At 47.4% G+C, this 21,503-nt stretch overlaps 1 protein-coding gene across 1 annotated transcript in view; it reads right to left on the bottom strand.

Annotated features, from left to right (window-relative positions):
* LOC146175187 (serine protease 55-like) overlaps window positions 1–21,503 on the bottom strand; it is a 212,359-nt gene that overhangs the window by 35,377 nt on the left and 155,479 nt on the right. Inside the window, exon 7 of the mRNA XM_084585548.1 lies at window positions 9,693–9,833. Within this exon, the coding sequence (XP_084441674.1) occupies window positions 9,693–9,833 (141 nt within the window). The remainder of the gene's footprint in view (window positions 1–9,692; window positions 9,834–21,503) is intronic.

Genomic DNA, 21,503 nt, shown 5'->3' with positions numbered 1-21,503 from the left:
AGAAAAACTTCAAAATTAATACACACAATCTAATTCATTCCGAAATTTTCGAGGAATTTAGATAGTGCTTTAAAGATGCCGAAAAGTTATTGCTTTCTTTAACTTCCTTTGGGGACTTCATTCCACACATGGGCTCCGCTACATTCTAGGAGTCTCCGGCCGTACATATTATAACAATATGGTAAATCAGATTTTTAGAATTTATTACAGTGTTTACTATTTCAGCTATTTTCAGTTTATATGCCATTGATAGCGGTAAGATGCGAAGCTGCTGAAAAAGTGGCCTAATGGGGTATGCACTATTTGAATAAGTTATCATACGAATAGCTCGTTTTTGAAGGCGAGAAACAGGATCTAGGTATGTTTATTTATTTGTTTTATTTATTGGATCCTCAAAGGCCCCATTTAAGGGGTATTACATGAGGGGTGGGCTTGGAGTACGGCGGTTACAATAAAAATATCTTTCGGTGGCAGTCTTGAAATGATGAATGCCTGTTAGTGAGGCCATGTGGTCGGGAAGGTCGTTCCAATTCAGGGCAGTGCGGAGAAAAAATCACTTTTGCAATGTTGTGTGGGCGCGTTGGGGATAGACGGCATTGGAGTGGAGATGACGAGATGACCGCTGGGCTGGACGGATGAACACGTTGTGAGGTGGCAAGCTGTTTTAAAACTTATGATAGAGAGAAAGGCGAGCTAGTTTCTGGCGTAAAGCTAGACTGTGAAGTTCAAGTTTGGATTTTAGTACTGTAAAACTGGTGCTATAGGGGTAATCTGAAAGAATGAAACGTGAAGCTCGATTTTGAGCAGATTCCAGTAAATTGATCAGATTAGTTTGGTGAGGATTCAATATAGCTTGACCGTACTCAAGTTTGGGTCTGACAAGCGAAGTGTAAGCAATTAGTTTGACAGAAGGGGAAGCTAATGAAATGTTGCGGCGTAAGTAGCCAAGAACGCGACAAGCGAAGTTGGTTATATGAGAAATATGACTGGACGAGGATAGGTCACTGGAGATATGAATACCTAGATATTTGATAGTGTCAGTTTTAGTTATAGGAAGATCGTAAAGATGCTAGATAGAAGGTAAGTAGTTACGCCGACGGTGTAAAGAGACATGAAACGTTTTATAAACATTTAGTTTCATGAGCCAGGTGTCGCACCATTCTTGCACGTTAAGCAGATAATTGAGTAGGATAGCGATGTCAGATTGGTTATTTATGGTGCGGTATATTACACAGCCATCGGCAAACAGCCGTATGTTAGAAGTTATGCAATTTGGCAGGTCATTAATATAAATTAGAAAAAGTAAGGGGCCAAGTACAGTACTTTGAGGAACACCTGACCCAACGTTACTAGACTAGCTTCAGTTGTCAAACTCTCCGCGCGCGCCATTACCGGCGCTGTCTCCATTCCTTTGCACGCCACCAGATGGCGGTGCTGCTCCATCCAGCTCCACAGCAGACGCCCCGCCGCAGCCTAGAGCTCGTGCGGACTTGTAGCTTGCGCGCGTTTCACGCTCGCTGGCGTTATCCATTGATGAATTTCTGATACCGTGCAAAAGCGATATCCATCTACAGCAGGTTGGGACGCTTCCTCGCTGCTTTTTTTTTTTTTTAATGCATCCCCGCTGCTGCTCCAGGAACCGAGCATAGAAATTCATGCGTATCTCTCAATAAATTTTAATGATGCGCGCACAGTTCCTGAAATTGCAAGGAGCACCCGAGAAGACGGAGAATATTCTCTGACAGCGTTAAAGCTCTCTTAGTCAAATCACCATTCATGCTTTAGGGTTCTGGCCTCGCGTGCCCTTGCGACAGAAGCAGATTTCCAGCGGTCGTTCGCTTGTTTACGGCGATTCCAGTTCAGAGCGAATGGAGAGCTGAGAAGTCGCAGGACGATTTCTGCGTGTTGTGCCTTTGCTTAATCACGTTGATGTGGGCAGTTATGAACCAGGCAGTAAAAAATTTATCGCCACAAAAATAACAGCATAACTTTGTTGTGAAGGAACGAATGTTTTATTAAACAAAAATGAAGTAAAAGAAACAACTGGCTACTGGCTGCACCCACCTGTGAAAGAGGGGCACGAACATAATCACTAGGGCATGGTCAGCCGCAACTTGCTCTCCTGAATGACCTCCAAAGTTGACAAATCCATCAAACTTCAACGTTGATTTGTTGAAATCGACCGACTCCGACTCCCGCAGCTTGATCTCATCCAATACAAGGGCGCCACACCGCTCCACAGGACGTACATCTTTGAAAAAGGCCTTGATGGACTCAAGTGAAACCTCATTGTACCCATACTCACAAGGTACACCAGAAAGAATCTGGTTTATGCGGCTGGTCGTTGGAAGGGGAAGCAGCTTCGTTTTTCGCAGGAGGTTGTAAGCTTTCGGGCTTGCGATGCGAAGTAGGAGGCAGTTCATAACCCACATAACCCACCTGCGTGCAAAGTTCGTACCATTCACTGCTTCTATCCCGTGACAGACATTGAGCTCGTCAACTCTGTCTATTAGCACGGCTAGGTCATTCAATGTGCGGATGCTTACGTTCTTGAAGGCCGCGACCACACGGCCGAGAGCACTTGCAGTGGCTGTATTTTCAGTACCCACCGCAACTCATTTCTCGATTTGCGGGAGCCTTTTTTGCGTTTTCAAAGTGAAGAAGACCACATATTGGCCAGTGTTGTCCTCGAGAGTAAGCGTCCGCCACAAATGCGGCAGCCGGATGCCTTCCATGTCGCTTAAAGTAACTTCCTTGAACGCTTCCAGACCGGAACATGGGTTACAAGCGATTTGCTCTTGTGCGTTTTCACATTGACTTGAAGGTGAAAGGGTGACACCTACTGCTTGTTCAGTGTTGTGTTCTCTTCGTTTGCGTTTCTTTTCCGGCGGCTTCGACAGGTAGGAAGGGAGGTTCGGGAACACTTTCGGCACCGCGCCCTCATCCAGCGTCCATTTGCCTCGTGGTACCTCAACTGTCTGCCCGTTGATAACGTGCACATAATTCTTTAGGATGTCTTGCTCATGAAAGTGCAAATCACAAACCTTGGATTTTGCAGAAAGTTTCCGGTCCGCCCGAAGAATCGCTCTGTCCCACGCCGAGCGAAGCGTATCATTGATGGGAGCACAAAAGAAATGACGCGCCGAACTGTTGACATCGTTCCGGTAGCCGCTCGTGCAGCCAGGAACGCAGCACGTCGGCATCGCCTGCTGTCGGTAATACACAGAGCGAAGGCTAACGCTTCAACGGCATGCGGGTTGAAACGCGCCGTCAAATTGCACCCACAGAACAAGACAACTCTGCACCGCTTCCCGTACTTCCCGCCAGTCCGCGGAGACGGCTACCGATGAAGTGAAGCTGTGTGCGACTGCAGCGCCACGAACTCGCGGGCGAGTGGCGGTTCCGCGCGGCGCCGCGGAGTTTGACAACTGAAGCTAGTCTAGTAACGTTGCACCTGACCGGACTTGAAAAGGTAGATAAATGGAGTTGGCGACAACAAACTGGAGACGATTTGTTAGAAAATTGTTGATCCAATTCAATACACAAGGGTCTAAATTAAGGGTAGACAGTTTAAGCAGCAAATGGCGATGAGGGACTTTATCGAATAGTTTTTCGAAATCTAAAGAAAAGGCCTCTGTGGGTATGTTAAGGTCGAGGTTCGTGTGAATATCGGGAAGGAAAAGAGCAAGCTGAGATTCACAAGTGTAGCCTCGACGGAAGCCGTGTTGATTAGGATGGAAATAGCCAACGGGTAGAAGGAATGTTGCAACCTGGGAATAAATAGCATGCTGCATAATTTTTGAACAAACACCAGTGAGATATATTGGTCTGTAGTTTCTACGTGACAAGGATTTATTTTTTTAAAGAGAAGATCAACAGCTTCTATCCTCCAGTCCATGATAATGGTACCAGTGCTTAGCGACTGCTGAAATATTAGCGATAAAACAAGGCTACTGACTGTACTTAAGCACCTCAGCATTAATGCCATCGGTTCCCGCCGAGGATGAGTTCTTTAGTTTATCAATGATATTAGAAATGCCGTTCGGGTCAAACGTTAGACAATACATTTGGGGATGAGCATATGCTGGTGGCGATAGGAGGTCCACAGTGGTCACTTTAGTGCAAACAGCGCAAAAAGTGTTATTCAGCATTTCAGCGACTTTGTGATCTTGTGCATTGCTGCTGTGGCTACGACGGAAAGGATAATAATTAATGAAGAAAAATACTTTATAATAATATTAATAATAATAATAAAGGATAATTAACTGTGCATAAAGACGAAACACAAATCACGTAGACTTGCGTAAACTGACCCTTAATAAAACATGACAATCATAGGCTATTTTGGAGCAAATATTATTATTTTTGTTCTTTCCAGCGCATATCAGACGCGAACAGGACACCAAGATACTTGTATTGGGGTACCCTCAGCAAATTCGTGTTGTCGGTAGTTAGATATATGTGTTCGTATTTCATATGTTCTTTTTGCATGAGTGAAATACGGTGTTCTTACTTTCTCAGTACTCGGGGTTAGCCGATTATTTTAAACCACTTTGAAACTTCACTAAGTTCTTCAATAAGATACATTTAAGCACCTCTAAATCTTCACCTGTAATAAGTAATGCGGTGTCATCGGCAGCTTTAAAATATTTCAGCGTTGATGGAAGGTCGTTAATATAAAGGGAAAAGAATAGCGGGCCAAGCGCGGAACACTGCGGCAGTCAGTCAGTTCAGTCGTTCAGTCGTGTCCGACTCTTCGTGACCCTATGGGCCATGTCACGCCACGCTTTCCGGTCTCTCAGTATCTTCATAACATCACATAACTTCATCTGCAGCGCCTCGAGGATGCCATCTAACCATCGCGTTCGCTGCCTACCCCTTCTCCGGCGACCCTCAACCTTTCCCAACATCAAATCTTTCTCCAGCGGCTCCTCTCTTCTCATCAGATGACCAGAGTAGTTGAGCTTTAACTTTAGAATTTGACCCTCCAATGACCAGTCAGGGTTTATGGTTGACAATATCGACTGATGATTTTCTGGCAGTCCAAGGAACTCCCAAGAGTCTTCGCCAGCACCACAATGCAAACGCGTCAATTCTTCGGCAGTCAGCCTTTTTCACAGTCCAACTCTCGCATCCATACATCGCAACTGGAAAGACCATAGCACAAGTTATACGGATCTTGGTTGGCAGACTAATGTCTCTGCTCTTTACTAGGTGGTCAAGGCTAACCATGGCTCTCTTTCCCAGAAGCAGGCGTCTCCTAATTTCATGGCTGCAGTCTCCTTCCGGGTTAATCTTGGAGCCCAAGAAGAGAAAATCTGTCACAGCTTCCACTTCTTGTCCCTTGATGCTTCAGGACTCAATAGGGCAAGACGCCATGATCTTTGTCTTTTTAATGTTCAGTTTAAGCCCAAACTTCTCACTCTCTTCTTGTACGCGCATCAGAAGTCTTCCTAGTTCCACTTCACTTTCTGCCATTAAAGTGCACACCTAGATTAATCCCTCTGGCGCTGCGTAGTTATACACAAACACAGCACACACACAAGATAATTAAACCAAGACGTTCACACAGATGATACGCATCGTCTGTGTGAACGTCTTTGTTTAATTCTCTTGTGTGTGTGTGTGTGTGTGTGTGTGTGTGTGTGTGTGTGTGTGTGTGTGTGTGTGTGTGTGTGCGTGTGCGCGCGCGCGCGTGTGTGTGTGTATGTGTGTGTGTGTGTGTGTGTATGTGTGTGTGTGTGTGTGTGTGTGTGTATGTGTGTGTGTGTGTGTGTGTGTGTGTGTGTGTGTGTGTGTGTGTGTGTGTGTGTGTGTGTGTGTGTGTGTGTGTGTGTGTGTGTGTGTGTGTGTGTGTGTGTGTGTGTGTGTGTGTGTGTGTGTGTGTGTGTGTGTGTGTGTGTGTGTGTGTGTGTGTGTGTGTGTGTGTGTGTGTGTGTGTGTGTGTGTGTGTGTGTGTGTGTGTGTGTGTGTGTGTGTGTGTGTGTGTGTGTGTGTGTGTGTGTGTGTGTATAACGAAGCAGCGCCAGAGGTCTTCGGAGTCGTATAGCCAATTAGCCCACTCTCAAGTATTACAATTATGCTTTGCGGTAGTGAGGTTAAATAGTTCACGACAACATATTGTTTCCGTTCTGAAAAATAACAATTAGATCACACATTCTTCCTCTTAAACCATAAGCATCCAATTTTTGTTGTAGTATTATGCGATCAACCGTATCAAAAGCTTTTGATATGTCTAAATATACTTTTATGACCAGTTTGTTATTATGCAGTGCAGTAGTTATCAGTTGTGTAAGAACAAGAACTGCGGATGACGTGTACATTTGGGGCCCGAACCGGTGCTGAATATGACATATAATGTTATATTATTTTCGAAAATTTTGAATAGGTTTACAAATCACTTTTTCAAATAACGTAATAATTGCATTCAACACCGATATTGGTCTGTAGTTTCGCAGATCAGATCGCTAACCGCAAAAGGGAATGTTGTTGGTCTAATTGGTTCATGACGTAGAACAAAACAAAGCGAATCCACAGGACGTGTCTGTGGTTCTTTTCTGTTGTCCTGTGGTTTTGCTCTGTTTTGTTTTGTTCTAAAATAGCTAACCGCCTTTATAAATAGGTACAACCTTTGCAACCTTCAGTTCGCCAGGATATATTACATCTGCAATGAATGGTTAAATATATATAGTAGAGGGATTGCTAGTATATCAGTGTTGTTCTTTATTAGTTTGACGGGTATTCCATATGGCCCTGCTCCTTGCCGGCTGAAAGACAGCTGACTGCAGTCATTAGTGAGGCCAAAGCCTTTAATGCCTCATCGTTCGTGGCCGTGAACGGAAGTGTCTGTGAACCGAAGTGTTTTTCTTATATTTCGATGTCAGGCAGAGCAAAAGTGATGTGTCTCACACGTCAAACAGGCCACCGCAACAATAGAGGGAGATGACCTCCCATTCCGATTAGACAACAAACTTAGAAATACGTTGAACCGAAAAACAATTCTCGAGAATAAACTAAAGCTCCAGAAATAGAACAGGACCCTCAGGAAGAAAATAGCCGAGCACAACAAAGAAACAGAGAGCTACGCATTCAAACTAGCAGAGAAAAGGTGGGATCAAAAATGCGACGAGCTAGAAAAGAATATGAGCCATCCCAACAACTAGCGGATGCTGCGCCACCTCATAGACCCCACCAACACCAAAACCCACGCCAAAATTGAGCAAATCAAGGCCAGATAGAACATTGACGGAATCGGTAAACAGCTTATCAACCGACTTAAAGACGTATATATAGGCCCCGCATTCCCGGCAGTGGATAAAGAATATGAGGGGGCGGAGAATCTGCTACTGGACGAACCCATTCTAGTAGCAGAGGTCAGAGCTATGCTCTTTGACCTCAAAGTAAACACAGCGCCTGGGCCCGACAAGCTAACCTACGGCATGCTAAGGAACTTAGAGACATTCTATAGTTCACCTTACAGCATATTCTAACAAAGTTTGGGAATCCGGCGACATTCCTAAACACTGAAAACATGCCAACATAATTTTAATCCATAAGAAGGGCAAAATTCTAGGTATAGAAAATCTCAGGCCAATTTCACTAACCTTGTGTAGGCAAATTAATATAGAAGGTAATTCAGACGCGACTGAATCGATTCGCGGAAGAAAACAGCATCTGGCCCCACGAGATGGTAGGTTTCAGACCGCACCTTAGCGCTCAAGATACCATGCTAAGGCTCGAAGACGATATAATCGACAAACAAAAGACCAAACACATAAGAGCAACATTGGTTATCTAAGCCGTGAGCGCCGCTTCACAAGGCTCGTCAAACACTGGGTCTTCGCCGCGGTGCAGCAATGTTTCGCAATCAGACGTTCGCATTCAAAGAGTTCCGTTTCTTGTACCGCGCTTCCACCTACTTCCATGGCGATCTGCGCTTGCCATTCTTGCAGAGCAATTGCCTCTTATCATTGCGTCTTCAGTCGTTCGAAGTGAAACGGCACTTGCAGCCTGACCGCCCATCCACTCAAGCTGCCTAATGCACGGTGGAAGAGGCAGTCCGAAAGCACAGCGAGGCTCATTTACTTAGCTTGTTAAGCGCGGCGCGACTGCAATGAGCAGCACCAGCACTGGAGGGACCTTTTTTCTAGGATGACGCTGGGCACGAGCGCTTAATTTTGATTCATATATTATGTTCAAATCTGTTGAACGTCTTTTTCTGTTCGGGCTGGAGGCACGCCTATTTGTAGCCCTGCACTTTGAATTCCGGCTTCTTTTTCTTACATGGCGCGTAGGCGTGACTGCAGCAACGTATAAAGCACTTTTCCCAGTGAGCGCATAACGGCGTTGTGACACTAGTTTTCGCAGCTTTGTATAGATTTATTCTCTCGACCTTCCGTCGTTATATTCTATATCGGCCCCTACCCTCTGTATTCAACTGTATCATGAAGGTACTAAAATTAAATCAGTAATTAAAAAAACGCGCATAAATAATTTACCGTCATCAGTCTGGAAAGCGAACTTACCTATGTGACCGCTAAAGCGACAGCTACGAATTGCCGCTGAAGCAAGCCGAAAGTCGCTCAAATTCCTCCACTTAAAGAGCTGTGTTGATAATTTTATTTGCTCGGAGGCCAGCTTTGTCGGCTCAAAATTTGACTTTAAGTAGTTAGCTCGCTTACGGTACACAAAGGTGGGAATGAGGTAGAACAGTGCTGAGGTCAAAATGTGAGGCCAGAGACCGAGGTTCACTGTTCTTGTTTATCTTGTTCTTGTTTACCAGCGGTGATAGGGCACTGGGAATAAGGAATAATATTCATTTCTGGTATAGAAATATTTCTGCATAATAATTTGAACTACGCAGATGCTGATACCTGATATGAAAAACGTCTTTCTTTATAACCTTGTATATATTGCTGAATGAAGAATTTGGAGAAAACTTTAGAACCACTTTCTAGCTACGCCTAGACAGCGTTAATGGTTCCCGCCTGCAGCGCTCCTTTTCCATCCTCGTGCATCCAATTTTGTAGAAGGGTAACCAGTAACACTTGTATTTGTGCGCTTTAGCACTTACTCGCTAGGGCCATTTGATGACTACCTGAAAAACCCCTGATCAATCGAGCTATGCGAAAGGACCTGCATAGTCCATAATTAGTGTGTGGGACTCCGAGCGCCCCAGTTTGGGTTTCACCCTCCAGTCAGAAAAGGCATTCTCGAATTGACAGCTTCTCATCGTATGGCGCTAACCGCCGACCAGTGAGTGCCCGGCCATGTAACCTGCCCATCTACCGCCTGACATATTCATGATCGCTCACCGCGCCGATGATGAGAACTCCGGGCCTTTAGCATCTCTAAATGCTTCGGTTCTGTAGAACTAAGATTTCAATACCACATGCTTGTTTTAACCCTCATGAGCAGACTGAGCTGGCAGGGTACTAGTTCGTCGACGGTTGCTGTGACGTCACAGGACCGCCGAACCGACTGGCCATTTTGAGCAGCGTTTTTCAGATGGTAACTTACTCACCATGGTACTTTAATCTCCATTGGGACACGCTATTATTCGGCCTTGCAGGCACGATAGTGCAGCTTGAATAAAGTGGAGCTTCGTAACTGCGTTTGGTGATTATAGTCAAAACGTAGTGGATTATGCCAGCTTACTAGAGAGTACCCGCGATAGGATTTAGTTTACTCACGCTGAAAAGGTCGTAATTTGTCTCACCTTCATTGGTCTTTCCCCATCCGCCGGATAGCAAGGGCTTGTTTGCAATATCAATTTCACGGGTGGGGATGCACACCGGCTTAACAAATCTGTCAAATTTAAAAGGTTTTCGAACCTATCGGGGCAACGAAGAAAATAAGTCAGAGAAACGCCAACAGCACCAGATACACCGCCTAAACCCCGAGTTTTGTTTTTAAAGAAAAAGCGTGAGCTGGAAAGGTAAGAAGTCTATAACCGCTTAACTCACTCCTAACTGACACTCTACACTGATTCACAGAACATATGCATATCGCCGAGTGGTGGGTGCAAAATAATATTCATGTAATAAAAATGCTTTTCCAGATTTTTTGAAATTGCAGCTGTATTACAGCCAAATATTTTCAATACGCAGAAAATCATAGATGTTGGAACACTGAGCGCTGCTTTGTTAATATGTGGTACTTTTATTTAAATTAGAGATTCTTAAACCCCTCCAGCATAGTAATAGGGACACGGATAGGAAACCATAGCATATCTTTTGCCGGTAAATATATAACGCGCCACTCGTTGGTTGGCACACTACAGAATACCCTAAAGTGTTTGGGAGTAGCTGTTCATCCCTGAAAGGATCTGTATTCGGGACAAACTCAGCAGGAACCGAGCTACCTAGTCACAAAATTGGGTGGCAGTTTTGTTCGTTACTTTCGTTGGTTGCAAGGCAGATAATGCGTCGGAGTCAAAGGTTGACAAATAAAACTAACTTTATACAGCGAAAGACGTGCACAACAATTCCATTTTCTAACACATCCACAATGTCTCGCAGTGCCTAATTTGAATAGCAAGTGAAACTCAACATCTATTATTTTTCAATTCAGCAATACTAAAGGCAGGAAATAATAAACGTCGCGGGGTGCATTGTAAGCTTTCTCAATCGGCCACAAGGCTCGAAATGTGCAGTCCCAAAAATTCGAATCTAGAAGTTCGTCGAGGTGGTTTTCACATACTTTACAATCGCAAAATGGCGTCGCTTCAAATTTTGATGGATAAATAGAATTCAGATGTAGATCGCGTATTTGATGATGTTGAATAAGTTACCAATATTTTCTTGGCTATCGCACGCTCTGCGACACCATTTATTAACTTGAAAGCGTAAAAGCCAACTTAACAAGCGTAAAGGGCGATATAGTAGCCGATCACTGAAATGACTGCACCTAGGTCAGTGCTGATTTGTTCATTAAAGGGATCATATTTTAAGGTCAAATCGAAGCCAGTCAGCATCAACATAATCTCCGTTTCAAATAAATTGGTTAAGCGTAAGGCACTGAATACTTAGCAAGCTTTCAAAGTTGTATTATTTGCGTTAAGTATTTAGAAGCTTAGTCTCAAACAAAAGATTTTAAAAGGAGTCTCTGTTAACGTTAAATTGGCTTCGATTTGGCATTAAAATATGTTCTGTTGGATTAAGAAATCAGCAGTGGTTTATCTACATCGAATTAGGTGTTCGCCTAATATTTTGGTTTCGTCTGGTTTATGGAGTTTAACGTCCTAAAGTGACTGAGGCTATGAGAGACGCCGTAGTGGAGAACTGCGGAAATTTTGACTACTTGGGGTTCTTTAACGGTGTCGGGCTTTTCGCCTTCATTGAAAAAGCGGTCGCCGCGGCCGGGATTCGGTCCCGCATCCTTGGTCACAGAAGTCGAACGCCCTAGACGCGGTGCAGTGGTTATATAGGCTCTCCAACATGTATAATGACAATTTAGTACAATGCTATTGCGATGATGATGGAATCTACTGTGGTTTTTAAAATACCTTTCTGAAAATTGTAAAAGAAATCACCCGGTATGTGTTGGCGCATTATAGATACTCCAAATTGCGCGGCGGAAAAATTGCTGCTTAAGTGACTTTTAGGGAAGCGCACTACTGAGAGAAAACGTGAGTAACGAGTAACCTGGTATACGGATTGCGCAGTGACATGGGAGGTTAGGGCAAAAACCTTGAAGAGCAGGGAGAGGTAAGAGGTCAAGCGGACCAAAGAAGCCTGTGGAAAGGCCCTAAGGAAAAAAATAGAGAATGACTGTAATATGAGCTGCATAGCCGGCGGCGATCAAATGCCGCAACTGGCGTCAGCAGACCCTCCCCCTAAGATCAACCTTACAAGCTTAGGATGACCTTGGAGCGTTTCTTATGGAAAGAGAAGACTACCTGCAAGGCCTCAGAGAGAGCTTCAGTCCTGTCAAAATTGAAGGAGCACAGAGCTTGCTCTACGGATTTGAAAAGGTGCCCAGAATAAGAAAAGAGTCGAGTGCTATGAAATCTCGGGAAGAGTAGAAGTTGCAGCGCCCAGAACTGCAATCACTAGCTATAGTAGATCTTGCTGAGCCATCTACACAAGTAAGCTTCGAGAAAGCATTTTCTGGAATAAAGTATATCCTGTCTTGTCATCGGACCAGTATGACTTTAACAACCCTCGATAATGTTATTTTCGTTCAGTCTTTATGCACTGGCAAATAAAAATGTTCGCAGCATTTACTGAGCACATAATGCAATATTTGCGAGCTGCCATGTTGTCAGGTCATGGCCGTTGTAAAACATGCGTCTGAACATATAAGTGTAGTCACAAAGTGGTTCTAGAAGAACGAATACTGCGCGTCCATGCAAGCAACCATGGCGCGCAACAAGACGTGTGGTCGCAACGCGTCGCGGCCGCAGGAGGGACATGTAATTAATCCGGTTCTCCGGCAAATACCATGATGACTTTAATCCCAATACGCGGTGTGGGGAATGATTGTCAGTTTCTTTCGGGCCACATTACACCGATGTCTTTGCCTTTACCCTCCATAGAAACATGAAATGGAAACGTATCCGAGTGCTTTGCGAGAGATAATCACACGTATGCATCCTTAGTTTTGGGGTGAGTGCTTGCTTCAACCTTTACCTAATTTCAGAGTCCTTTAGTGTGACTCGGACAAAACATTGTTGTGCATGTATTAGTAGTGGTTACGTTCGAGACTAAAATTTATGCCAAAATTTGTGTACCTGCAAAGCCCAGCAGGAAACATTATTTTCTTTAGAAGACGGGGAGCGTGACAGCTTCAATTGGTTATGCGAACATAAAAATGAAAATAATAATTATTTCCTCCACATCCTGCTCTAATAGTAGGTCACTTTTATAAGCATTTTGCTATGTTCTGTACAACCAATTGGAGACCGTCCCATGTGAGGACAAAAATAATAGACGGAATACTATATGTGTCTTAAGCTTTATATGTGGGCCTCTTGGCCTTTTGAAACACGCGCGCTCTTTCCACTCTGTTCTGATGCGCGAGGAGGTAGCGCAACTGTGCATTTACATAATTATCGCGGAGCGTCACATGCGCTCGGCTGGAGAGTGGGCCTTGATAAGGACGGCCAAAAGCCAAGCCCGGGGGATTACGAGAGAGCGCGACTGTGACGCGGTCACGTTGTTAGCGAGCGGCACGATGCACCCTGGGTGAACATGGACGGCGGAGCGCAGCCTTACCAGGATGATGACGGAAGAGGTGACTCTCCAGAGAAGGCTTAGGCTGTGTGCGGGAATTGTTGCCACGCGGGAACCAATGTCTGTCGTACCGCTAGGAACCAGTTTGCTTTGTCGCGTCCCCCTGTTCGCGCCCTAGTTTGTTTTGCCTTGCCGTCCTGTGTAGAATCACTGTCCCCTTTTCTTTTGTAATCATAGCATAGCGCTGCCACAAGCCTCGAATGCGTACCTCGCTTTAAGCAGCTTTCGATTTTGTATTATTCCAAAGCGCTTCTTGTTAACGCGGAATAAACCGGTGTTCTTGCACAGATTGTGGATTTGTGACTCGTAGAGAGAGACCGTTTCTCGTGACCCATTTTTTAGAGGGCAGCGCCTTCATAATATACTGGAAATAGAAAGAAAACTCAATATTAAAATATTTGAGTAAAACGTACGCCACAAGAAGCTTTTTTTTTTCCTGAACCACTTTGAACCGCTACGGGCAGGACTGAACCTGTTCGAACTGGAACGAAATGTCTCCGAAGCCGAAACCACGCCCGAACCTAAAAGGCGTGGACCCAAATCGAACCCGGAAAAATTTCCGTTAGACACTCTGCTCCAGATACACGGTGCGTTAACGTGTCAGCATCACAGCGTTCACAGGAGTGAAGTAAGGCGGCGAGCATAAATGAGGAAGCACGACATAGCTGAATTTTAGCGAACAATAATCAAACAGCTCCTGGCACCAAGAACGATGAGCCCTTAGGGAAATTTTATTTGACGCCGGGGGTGGCCATCCTTCGATGACGCATCACAGACTCAGCTGATGCAGAGAGAACTCGCAAGTTTTAAGGTAACTGCCCCTTTAGGTACAACAGGGCGAATCCTTAATTAGAAGTAAAGCGCATTGAGCTTTAACATTCTGCTGAAATTAACAACTAGTCCAGAAAGAAAATGACACCTAGGTCATTTTGGACACCGCAGTCACCAATTGTAATTCCTGTATGGCTTAGTTGTTATTTTGAAGGCAGAATTTTCTAACGTTTGTACGTCTCCATGTAGCGGTCCACCGAAGCGTGAAAAATCTCTTCCCCCGAACCAAACAACTATAGTGTGCAGAAGATGACACTGCGTCCACAGAAAAGACGGTGAAGGCTTCAGGGTTCTTCGCCGATCAGCTGTTGCTCGCACTGGGAGCTCGAGCTGCCTTCGTCGAACCCGAGATTGAGCTGCGCAACACGATCATATTTCGTCACCTGTCGCCATCTCCAGTCTTCCGGACAAGCCAATACACCCCTCTTCATTTGGCGGAAAGTGCTCGATGCGGCTCGTACATGATTACCGTGGAGCTTCGCAGCCATACGATACCCATGGAGACAAACAAGGTAGGCCAATAGCTAGTAGAAGCCCCACCGAAGTCCTTATAAGGCTCCGGGGCCATTCGACAGCCCCATCGCAGTCCATATAAGGCTCCGGGGCCATTCGACAGCGAGACCCTGCTGTTTTCAGCGGGCAGTGCGATCAGGATGTTGAAGATTGGTTGGCCTCGTACGAGAGGGTGAATCTTTATAACAACTGTTATGACCGCATGAAGATCAAAAACGTCATGTTCTACCTGAGCGACGTAGCTAAACTGCAGTGTCGGAATTGTGAGGGAACAAGAACTTCATGCCACCTTCAAGACAATGTTTGCAGACGTTTTCGGACATCCCACAGTGTGGAAACTACGCGCTGAACCATCCTTGCGGGTGCCAGCTCGGCATGAAGACGAAACCTTCACTAGCTGCTTGCGGATGTCTTGGATTTATGCAAGCGTGCCGACCCGTATATGGATGGGGCTGAAACGATAAAGAACACAATGAAGGGCATTGACGATGATGCATTCCGAATGCTGTCGGCAAAGAGCCCCACCACAGTGGCCTCAGTCTACAACCTTTCTCAGTGTTTCGATGAGTTGCGCAATGAACGCCTCTGGACTAGTCGCCCTCTCGCATCTACGGCATCCATCTCTGGCCTAGCTGTGAGCAGCGACAGAAGTGGTGGCCTTTTGGTAGAGCATCTACCTCGCATTCTGGAGGTACCGGGTTCGATCTCTTGTGCCGCCTGTTACCAACCGGTTTTTCAGTGGGTACAAGCTTCCCCCGGCTTGGTGCTCGGCTCTACTGTTGCGAAATGCTTGAGAAAAGGTGTCACGGCCCAAATAGTTGCGCCGATGTGGCAGTGATTCGTTTCGCGATAATAAGTCCGCCTTCTGCGGCAAAAGCCTATTATGTAGCCCTTTTTTTCTTCGTAGTGTCATTTCTTTCTCGGCAGCCCGCCAAGTTTCTTTTTTTCTGTCAACCCGACCTTTGCAGGTCATTAGTTTGTTCGAAACTTTTGGCCCTCGAAGGAGCACAGCAGGGTTAGAAGAGCCTCTTCCAAACGCACGCCCCTGAGAGAGCCGGGTGCCGGACCGGGGGACGCTTGTACCCATTTTACCAGTGGGTGTCCGGCGGCGGGCGGCGAGATTAAAAACGTTTATTTTTTATCTCTAGCTTCTGCTTCCTTTTATTTATTTTTAATTGGTTTTAAGCCTCGCAAAGTTCTTGCTGGTCCGGGCTTCCTCTCCTTTTTGTTTTTTGTTTTTCTCAGTTCGAGAGGACGAATAAAATGGCTTAGGTCACAGATTTCGTCCGAGAGAAGGATGCCTGTCAGCTTGGGCTTCTGTCTGGACAATGTCCGTCGTCTACAGTCCAGTTGCTTGCGTCTACAAACCTACATGCCATGACGCAGAAGGTGGCCGATGCATATCCTAGTTTTGGCCAGCTATCGCCTGTGGCACCTTGGCATCCATGGCGACTCTGTTCCACAGCAGCCGACATCTGCTGCTGCGCCTATAAGTTATGGCCCCCTGTTGTCATGCCGCCCCTCCTTGTGCCGGTGCAGATGCCTCTCACTTATACCGAAGATCAAGCCAAAGGAAGAAGCAAGTCAAGAGACAAGATTCAACCAAGGGGGAGAAGCAGCTCCAGTTGCCGACAAGAAACCAAAGAAACGATCGAGGACGGAGTCAACCCCAAGCAAACCAGCAACCCATGGGGAAGATGCAAGACGCCGGGAGAGAAAAGCATCAGCTTCGCAGAAGGATCGCAACCAGGTAAGGGGAATTATCAGGATGAGAAAATAGATAGGTTTATGAGGCAAATCGAGTTAATGCAAAAGATAATAGAAAAACAAAACGAAACCATACGTATGCTTGAAAAACAACAGAGCTCCGGGGGGGTGTCTCGAGGTACGCAGGTTTGAGGCAATCTAGAGTGACGACCTCTTCACGACCATCCAGCAGGATTGTCACTGACTTTGTCGTCCTGTTGAGGACGCGGTACGGGCCGTCGTATGAGGGGGTAAGAGGCGCCTTTACAGCGTCTCGCCTGAGAAACACATGCGTCGAGAAAGCAAGGTCTGGAAAGCAAGCGAGGCGGCACTGGGCGCACATGCTGAAGACAGTCTTGCAGACGATGAAGGTATTGTAGGGGCTGGGACGAGGGAGCCGAAGGTACTAACAAGTCTCTGGGAAGCCGCACGGATGTACCGAAGATGAGTTCGGCCGCCGGACAGCCAAGGCCACGACGCAGGACGGCACGTAGGCCTAGGAACACCATAGCGAGGGGGTCGACCCAGTGCTCGCGATTCAGGCGCGCAGTGAGGGCAGCCTTGAGCTGGTGATGGAGCCTCTCGACCATGTCGTTGGCACAGGGATGGTACCATGTGGTGCGGCAGTGTTTAGTGCCGAGTAGCCGTGTGAACGAAGTGAAGAGGGCACATTCGAACTGGCGGCCGCGATCCGTGGTAACAATGCCGGGGCAGCCGAAGCGGGAAACCCACACTGAAACGAAAGCTCTGGCAACTGTTTGCGCAGTAATGTTCGGAATTGGCACGGCTTCGGGCCATCCGGTGAAGCGGTCAACCTTTGTCAGAATATACTTGTAGCCCTGAGAGGGGAAGCGGTCCAAACAGGTCAAGATGAATATGCTCAAAACGCGATCCAGGCGACAGGAAAGACTAAGGGAAAGTCTTGGTATGGCATGGCGTGTCACTTTGGCGGACTGGCAAGCCAGGCACGAGCGGGCCCACTGGTGAACGTCGGTGTTAATGTTCGGCCAGACGTACCGCTGGGTAACAAGGCGCTGCTTGGCTCGAATGCTAGGATGACAGATGTCGTGGAGGGAATGAAAAATGGCACGACGAAAGGCCTCCGGGATGAACGGTCGTGGTAGAGCCGATGATATATCGCACCAGAGCGATCCGGGTACGAACGGAAGAGGCACGAGCTGCGGACGGAGGGCTCGGGGGTGGGAACGCATGGCTTGCAGCTCAACGTCTTCAAGCTGCGCCCGGGCCAGAGATTGCCAACCCACAGCAGGTGAAGACACGACGATGGTGGTAATGCGTGAAAGTGCATCAGCTGCCTCGTTGTCGGTGCCTTTGATATGTCGAATATCGGTTGTGAACTCCGATATGTAGGCCAGCTGACGACGTTCACGGGCGACGTACTTCGAAGAGTTCGTACGGAACGCATACACCAGAGGCTTATGGTCCGTGAAAACGTAAAATGGCTGGCCCTCCCAGAAGTGGCGATAGTCCTGGGTGGTGGAGTAGATGACAAGCAGCTCACGGCCGAATATGCTGTAGAGAGTCTCGGTAGGCTAGAGCTTCCGAGAAAAGAAACCCAGTGGGTGCCACTCGGAGTCGATTTGCTGCTGGAGAACAGCACCAATGGCCATGCTAGAAGCATCCACCATGATGAGAGTGGGTGTGGAAGTTCTAGGGTGGATGAGGATGACTGAATCGGCGAGGGCTTGTTTTGCAGCCGTGAAAGCGGCTTGAGCTTCGGGAGACTAGGAAATCGCGGAGGATGAGGACTTGGTGGTGCTGAAAACGTCAGTCAGGGGGTGAAGAAGCACGGCGTAGTGCAGAATAAAGTGCCATGAAAAATTCACTAGGCCCAGGAACTCACGGCACCTGCGTATGTAGTGGGTGCTGGAAAGTCCTTAACAGCCTGGACGTGAAAAGACAATGGACGAATTCCCTGCACCGAGATGTGGTGGCAAAAGAACTCGAGCTCAGAAGAGCCGAAAACATATTTCTGGGCATTGACGACCAGGCCAAACTCTTGGAGGCGTTGAAAAAGTTCCCGGAGGTGACGCTCGTGATGCTGGGAAGAACGACTCGCGACGAGGATGTCGTCGATGTAGGTAAATACCGCCGGGAGTGCACGCGTCACTACAGCAATGAATCTTTGGAAAGTTTGAGCTGCGTTGCGTAGCCCAAATGGCATGCGCACGTACTCAAACAGTCCAAAGGGTGTAGTGATGGCCGTCTTAGGAATATCGGCCGTCTCAACAGGGATTTGGTGGTGCGCCTTGACAAGGTACACTTTACTAAAGATCTTGCAGCCTTCCAGATGTCCAGTGAAGTCTTCCGTGTGAGCATTGAGAGCCCGGTAGTCACCGCACGGACGCCAGTCACCCGGTTCTTTCTTGACCACATGATGGAGTGGTGAAACCCAAGCGCTGGATGAAGGGCAAATAATACCCAGCTGGAGCATGTGGTCGAATTCCCGTTTTGCAATAGCCCGACGCTCACCGACGAGGCGGCGCGGACGCTGCGACAGGTGGAGGACCACGCGTGAAAATGTGGTGGGTTATACCGTGCTTGGGTGGCTGATGGAGAGTACAAGGCCTCGTGACCTCGGGAAAGTCTGCGAGGACTTGGGCGTACGGGCATGACGGAGTCAGAGTTTGGATGCCAGTGGAAGCGACAGGCGATATAACGCCAGTGGGGGAAAGGCGCGTCTTGCTGTCGATGAGACGATGGCGACGCATGCTGACGTCCAGATCAAAATGCGTTACGAAGTCGGATCCGAGGATGGGTTGATGTACATCAGCGACGATGAAGACCCATCGAAATGTGCGACGCAGGCCATTGTCCACAGTGAGGGATCGGAGACCATACGTTGCGAAGGAGGTTCAGTTGGTCGCACGGAGAATAGGTCCATGTGACTTGGAAGCGTGGTCGGCCTTGGAGGACGGCAGTACGCTGGCTTCGGCACCAGTGTCGACGAGGAAGCGCAGGCTAGAAATGCGGTCCATGATGACGAAACGGTGGCCAGGTTGAAGAGCGAGGTCACACGCCGTCGTCAGTGATCTCGCTCCGCGTTCCCCGACCAGTTGCATGGTGGAGTACACTGGCGGGCGCGGGGCTGCAAAGTTCGATGCCAGCAGAGATGCGGACTGCGAGGATTGGACGAGTGCGGATCGCTCGGCGAAGACGAACGGCAACGAGGTGTTGAGAAGAAACCATGCTGGGCATGAGAGGACGTTCGAAGGGCATCGATAGAAGCGGGCAGCTGATCGATCTGGGCCTCTAACCGTAAAATGACGGAGGTCTCCGATGGAGAAGAGAGGGCAGTGACGGAAGGAGAAGTCACGTCGTGGACTCGATCAGCGAGCTGGGCGAGGCGGTGAAGGGTCAAGTCCCCCATAGCAGCCAAGGTGAGGCGGGTGGACTGCGGCAAGCGTTAAAGGAAGAGCTTCCTCAGCAGTGCGCCATTCGAGTCGGCGTTGCTTTCGCCCAGGAGCTGCCGCATTCTAGTGAGTAGCTGGGAGGGCGACGGTCTCCAAACTCTTCGTAGGCGAGCAGCTGCTGGAGGCGCGCACTCTCGCACGCCGTGGTGCGATCCAGAATGCGCTGCTTTAGTCGCTGCTACGGGGCATTACCCAAGGGTCCAGCAATAATATCCGTCACCTCTTGAACCAATTCAGGAGGCAGGTTTGAAAGTGAATGACGAAACCGAGATGCCTCCGAGGTGATGTGGTGCAGATGGAAGATGGCTTCCACTTGAGCGAACCAGATCTGCGGACAACTGGGCCAGAATGTTGGTAGGCGGTTGCTGGAGAGCTGCGACGTCCCGTTGGCGCAAGGTAGCGTCAGGCGGAAGGTCGCCTGAGGGTGGTAAGTTGCTGGGGTCTGTCATTTCTTAGGCCGGAGTCACCACTGTTGCGAATTTGTAGGGTCACAGCGGAGCACCAGAGCAAGATGACCAGAGTGGCAAGCTTATCATTCTGAACAGCCCGTGCCGTGCTTGCGCTCCGAGCACGCGCTGTACATCTTTATTTTCCTCTAACACTGATCTCAGCGCCTCCGCTTTATAGCGTCGGCGGGCGCTCTACATTAATAAAAAAGGCTAAACACATATGCGGAGGGCAACAGCTACTCATGGTAGGTGCCTTCAATGCACAACATCAAGCATGGGGTGACAGTAGATAATGCTTCAAAGGCGTGCAACTATGGGAAGATATTCAGGAGCAAGGCTTCACACTGAATAACTACCCAGACAGCCAGACGAGGATAGGAAATAGTGCGGCAAGGACACGTCCGCGGACCTCACACTTTCAAAGAACATAGAAGCTCTAGAGTGGTATAACCTGGAATTAAACCTTGGTAGCTACCATTATATAATAGTAAATAATATAGAAGGAGGGCCGAAAGCGTGAAAAATCAAGAAAAGCAAAATCACTGAGTGGGACATTTTAGAGACTGGAGAACCGCCGAGGAAATTCCACCCATAAACAATATCGAGGGATGGTGTAACAGGCTTAAACGAGACGTCCAAAAGCACACCAATATTGTACAGGGGGAGGATGTTTCAGAAGAGGTAGACAGCCGGCTATTGCACATGTGGGAAGCCAAGCAGAGTCTCGAAAAAAGACCTAAGAAACAAAAATGGAACAGGTGTCTTAGAAGGAGGATAGCGAAGCTTAACAAAGAAATAGAAGACCACGCACAAAAGCTATGCAAATAAAACTGTGGAGACAGGTGCAATCAAATGGAAAACGAAATGGGCATGGCTAAGACATGGAGTATAATGCGACACCTGCTAGACCCAGAGAAAACTAAAACGCAAATATCTATTAAGTTGAGAAAGGCTAGGCACCATCATGGCGGCAGCGATGATGACTTCTTTAAAGACCTTAAAGACGAATACATTGGAGAAGTTAGGAAAGACAAATTATAAATCTACAAGGGACGCCCAAACCAGCGACTAGATGCCCCCATAACGGTAGCTGAAGTGGTAGCAGAAATCCGTGGACTAAAGACAAAATCGGCCCCAGGCTGGATGGGATAAAAACAAGATGCTAAGGAACTTGGATAACGACTCGGTAGTGGAGCTAACTAATTTCATGCATAGATACTTTGTAACAGGGGAAATCCCAGAGCAATGGAAATTTGCTGAGATAGTGCTAATACCCAAACCCGGAAAACCTCCGA

Source organism: Amblyomma maculatum, chromosome 11 (genome assembly GCF_055883805.1).
Source record: "Amblyomma maculatum isolate TAMU_Amacu chromosome 11, ASM5588380v1, whole genome shotgun sequence".
In the NCBI taxonomy this organism is placed as follows: domain Eukaryota; kingdom Metazoa; phylum Arthropoda; class Arachnida; order Ixodida; family Ixodidae; genus Amblyomma; species Amblyomma maculatum.
The sequence above is the reverse complement of the archived record's forward strand: the minus strand, read 5'-3'. Positions and strand labels throughout refer to the sequence as shown.